We start from the raw sequence: 5,395 nt of genomic DNA, 5'->3' as shown, positions 1-5,395 counted from the left end.
GTCCTCCTGGCTACTGCTACCTACAGAAAGCCCGTAGCACAGGGCGCGGTGGTGGTCTGGCTGTCATCCACCAAAGTGATCTGGGCTTGTCCCCCATATCCCTGCCTGAGCTGTCTTCTTTTGAATGCCTTGCATTTAAATGTAAGCCTCCTCTTTCTACAACGATACTTCTCATCTACCGGCCACCCAAACCAAACGCATCTTTCATCCCAGAGATGTCCAACCTTCTCTCAACATTTTGTACAATGTCTGCCAATATTATAGTTCTTGGAGAAATGAATATTCATGTCAACTCCCCCACCTGCCGTTTTGCAGCAGAATCCCTCCAGTTACTCGACTGTTTTAATCTGGCACTACTTGTTGATACCCGCACTCACACCAGGGGACACACTGTCGACCTAGTCATTACAAACTCTGCTTATCTCAACAATCTTCTGGTCTATGATCTGGGTGTTTCTGGCCACAAGGCTATCTCCATGAAGATGTCTTCACCGTCCACCCTCATCAAAGTTATTTACAGAGGCACAGTCACAGTTCTACTCAAACGTCATCAGAAACAGTCCTGGAAACTCCAAGCAGCTGTTCTCCACTATAAATCATCTTCTCAAACCACAAACCCCCTCATTCACAGAAACTACAGAAGAGCACTGTAATAATTCCCTGGCCTTTTTCATATCAAAAGTAGACTCAATCCGCTCTTCCTTTCCTGGATCCTCAACATTACCCGCCCCAACTGTCCACTCACAGCCTGCAATCTCCCAGCCCCCTACACTGCTTTCCAGAAATCTCACAGCAAGAGTTTGAGAAGATAATCAAAAAATTTCAGTCTGGTTTCCGCACTGCTCACAGCACAGACACAGCCCTGGTTAGAGTCACAACCGACCTACGAATGGCAGCTGATGCTGGCTCACCTTCCCTCCTCATACTCCTTGATCTGTCTGCTGCTTTTGACACTGTGGATCATGGCATACTTCTCAACCGGCTACACCAAACCTCACTGACACTGCTGTTAACTGGTTTAAATCATACCTCAATGACAGAACAGAGTATATTTCACTTGGAAATGCAAGGTCCCAGCAACACACAGTCACCTGTGGAGTCTCCCAGGGGTCAGTCCTTGTCCCCATCCTCTTCACTATTTACATCCCCCCCCTTCGGCCACGTCATCAGTCGCCATGGAGTCTCCTGTCACTGCTATGCTGATGACACACAACTGTACATGAAATCGGACACACACACCACTGCAGCTTCATCACCATCATCATGTTCTTCAACACTCACCACCTGTCTGGAGGAGATAAAGGCATGGATGTAGCACACTTTTCTGCAGCTGAATAGCTCCAAAACTGAGACAATTCCTGTTAGCATTTCACATCAACATTCAAGTCTCATCCTCCATAACCGGTATAACTCTCTGTCTCTGGTCAAGACATTCCCCTCTCCACGACAATCACCAATCTTGGAGTAAGATTTGACCAACAACTCACCTTAGTAACCCATATCAAAAGACTTCTTTCTACCATCTCAGAAATATTGCTTCGTTTCACACTCACCTTAGCTGATGCTGAAAAACTGGTCCACGCCTTTGTCTCCTCCAGACTGGATTACTGTAACGCACTTCTCATCGGGATCCCTAACAAGGGTCTACAGAGACTGCAGTATATTCAGAACAGTGCTGCAAGGATCCTGATGAGAGTGCGTAAGTACGACCACATCACCCCCATTCTCCATACACTCCACTGGCTTCCCGTTTCTGCTAGGATTGAATACAAGGTCTCCCTTCTCACCCACCAGTGCATCTATGGAAATGGAAACACGATCCCTCCGCTCAACAAACTCAAACCGCCTCCTTCTCCCCAGGACTAAGCTCAGCACCATGGGTGATCGGGCTTTCTGTTCTGTCGCTCCTCGGATCTGGAATGCCCTCCTTGACCATTTGAGGGCCCCTCAGACTACGGACACTTATAAAAAAGCACTAAAATCTTTTCTTTTTAGCAGAAAGTACGAGTTTTTATTAACCCTGCAAGCTGTTGCATTATCTATTTGTATTTTATATTGTTTTTACCTTGCTTTTATGATCTTAACTGTAGCACTTTGAGATTTGCTTTAAATGTAAAGTGCAATACAAATAAAGTTTATTATTATTATTACTACATTTTCTGTTCATTCTGTGAATGTCTAACTTTATCTCTAATAAATGTTTAAATACACATTCCTCTCTGGAGCCTTTTGTCAGTAAACGTGTCACGTAGAGAAACTATTTAGCTCTTCAAAACGTTAAAAGGGAAAATGAAAATGTTTCTTTTTACAAGGGATTCGAACTCAGACCAATGTGAGAAAATAAATCCCACATTGGACCATGTTGTTAAAATGTCGTCAGAAACTTGTGCAGAAACATGGTTTGTGAGGATCAAACTCAAGCAGGAAAAAAAAAATGTACTTGAGGAACAGAATAATTCAAGAGTATTTGTTGAGTTTTTGTCTTCAAAACTTTATTGAAGTGAATGAGAAGCGCTGCAGCCATCAGAAGCTACTAGATGCTCCATCCATCCATCCATCCATCCATGGAAACTCCAAGAAAACTTTATTAAAGTGAAAATCAAAATCAACACAGTTTGTACACAACAAGTTCAGCCCTGAGGGGATAATTTCTAAATTTCTAAGAAAACACATTTCTGACAGGCACAATCAGTGAGCCAGATGTTAACCAAAAGTGAAGCCTCGCCACCATCAACATTTAAACAACAGAACTGGAAGTTATCTCCCTCCTACACAGAACACAGAGACACTGAGGAGTCAGACCAGAACCTAAACCCAGGATAAAGAGGTTCAGTGAATGTGGTGTTGAAGGTGTGGAGGTGGATCAGTGTGTCAGAGGAGACTCTGTAGAAGGACAGAGTGCCAGCAGGACAGTCCACATACACTGCTACTCTGTTAGAGGAGGAGGAGGAGAGAGGGAGGACTGTTTCTGTGTTATTGTGACAGACAGAGTAAGGACCATTATTAGAGCAGCTCAGACTCCAGGACTGATCATTCAATCCAAACACACAGTCTCTACTGTTTCCTCTCCTTCTGATTCCTCTGTAACTCACTGATATCTCAACTCCTCCTCTCCACTCGACCTCCCAGTAACAGCGACCAGTCAGACCATTTCTACACAGCAGCTGCCAGCAGTCAAATCTCTCTGGATGATCAGGGTATGGCTGCTCCTCTCTCACCCATGTCACCTTCCTGTTGTTGTCAGACAGTTTGAGCTTTCTGTGTGCTGTGTTTGTGTCCAGTGTGAGTTCAAAGAAATCTGATGGAGAGAACGAGACACAACACAGCAACATTTTATTATCAGACATATCTGAAGGTTTATTCTTTGTTTGTGTGCTGATGTTGTTCATTTCTATAAAGTTTAATGATGATGCATTTAGTCAGTAATGTTTGAATGAATAAATACCACAACTATCAACTTTGTATTAAGAGAAACTGACTGTGTGCTGTTTTGTCATCATGAGTCAGATTGAATCCACACTTACACTTCCTCAGACCAGGTTTTAACATCTGCTCTCCACCATGGTCCACCCTGGAGGAAGAAACACAGTCAGAGTGATTTTCTATCCAACATGAGTCCTAACTGCTGTTCAACATGAAGCAGTGTTCCTCAGTTTGTCAGTGTGACAGAGAAACAGGCAGAAACTCATCTGTGTCAACTGTATCCAGGATTCTCCAGGATCAGACAGAAACTGATTTAGAGAGATGCCTAAATGGCAAATTATTGCAGCAAAATATATTTCCTCGTGCCACAAACTGAGAACATCCAGTGGAAACCAGTGTGTGTGTGTTTGGGGGGATTCCCATTAAGCCAGCTAATTGCACTATTTTTTATGATGTTTGACATGACAGAATGCCTAAAAATCTATACACCATCTGGGATGATGATTTCTTTGGAAAATAATTGTCCTGTAGACGCTACAACTAGACATGCACCGAATGTTCGGCAAACAAAATTAATCATCCGAAAATAGCGAGTAGAGACAGCATATTAAGTGTGCCACCAGAGACACTAACATACGGGACTAGTGCAACACAACAGTAAAGGACGCCTATCGCTCTGTCCCTGCTCCATCGTACTGTGTACATCTGTACATGTATGCACGTATTTATATGTATCTGTATATCTCATCCACCTCCGACATGTACATAATAATAATAATAATTTTACTCCTGCATCCTTTGCACTCTGCTTACTGCATTATTTGTCAATATGTCTATACTGTTTTTGTTCATAGTGTGTACATTTGTGTTGTCTACACTGTAGCCTGTGTCTGATTTTATTTTATTATTCTGTTATTGTATGAGTAAGCACATCGTGAGCAATGTACAATCCTGAGTCAAATTCCTCATATGTGTACACATACCTGGCAATAAAGCTGATTCTGATTGGTCCATGAAAGGACTTGACTTCAGCGGAACTTTATGTTGCTGCAGCCGAAACGTTCATTAAAAGATGAATGGATGAATGGATGAATGGCCTTAACGGAAGAACGTAGCCCTCAAAAGCTTCAGTCACTGAACATTTAACGTTACATCCTGTTGCCTCCTCTTGTAAAACAGTAACATAACATCAGGAGCTCATAGACTTTCAGGACTATACCAATTAACTACATCAGGAGAGTCAGTTATTAATAACACTGCATCATTTTCACTAAACCTAAAGTGTGGATGAGAGTTGATGACAATAACAGTTCAGTTTATTCCCCTCCTTAATAACAATTTCCCCTGGGGGATAAATGATTAATATATTAATATTCCTCTTACATTAATAATACTTACTAATAATACTTACATATTATAGAAATATAATTGTTAATGGAATTAAATATTAAAAATCATCTTCAGTCATTAGTTTTGTGAAATTAATTAATGCATAATATTCATGAAACCGTGATTATTACTCTAACTACATCCCTACTGTGCTGTGCACTGTATTATTGCTCCACTGGTAGTTGCCCCTTTAGACTGTTTGACCGGCACAGTTTGGGACTGCATGCGCTTCAGTTTTTAGATGTCAAAACTGTCTGGACTCACAGCGCAAGGTGCGCTTGATTACTAGGCTGGTGTCGCGTCACCCAGGTGGAGTTAATTAGCACCATAGGCAACTGCCTATGGCACCTATGCCACGGGTCGGCCCTGTATTTGTTAGATATTAAATTAAGCATTTTTGAAATTGCACATACACACATCCACCTACAAAGCTTTGTTGGAGGCTTTGACCACTGGCAGCAGCCTCAGAAGAACCTCCTCTGAAGCAGAGTATTTCTTCAGGTCAAACACGTCCAGATCTTTTTCTGATGACAGTAAGATGAAGACCAGAGCTGACCACTGAGCAGGAGAGAGTTTATCTGTG

The 5,395-nt window shown here is 42.2% G+C and overlaps 1 protein-coding gene across 1 annotated transcript; it reads right to left on the bottom strand.

Annotated features, from left to right (window-relative positions):
* Positions 1 to 2,529: 2,529 nt before the first annotated feature.
* LOC123965328 (stonustoxin subunit beta-like) lies at positions 2,530 to 3,571 on the bottom strand (the record flags this gene model as incomplete). The annotated part of the gene is made up of 2 exons (XM_046041884.1): positions 2,530 to 3,298; positions 3,480 to 3,571. Coding segments are annotated over 2 exons (622 nt in total), but the record flags the coding sequence as incomplete, so codon positions are not given.
* Between the last annotated feature and the right edge of the window lie 1,824 nt (positions 3,572 to 5,395).

The sequence above is a fragment of the Micropterus dolomieu genome, unplaced genomic scaffold (assembly GCF_021292245.1).
Source record: "Micropterus dolomieu isolate WLL.071019.BEF.003 ecotype Adirondacks unplaced genomic scaffold, ASM2129224v1 contig_9226, whole genome shotgun sequence".
Lineage (NCBI taxonomy): Eukaryota > Metazoa > Chordata > Actinopteri > Centrarchiformes > Centrarchidae > Micropterus > Micropterus dolomieu.
Note: the sequence above shows the minus strand (reverse complement) of the source record. Positions and strands in the feature narration are given on the sequence as shown.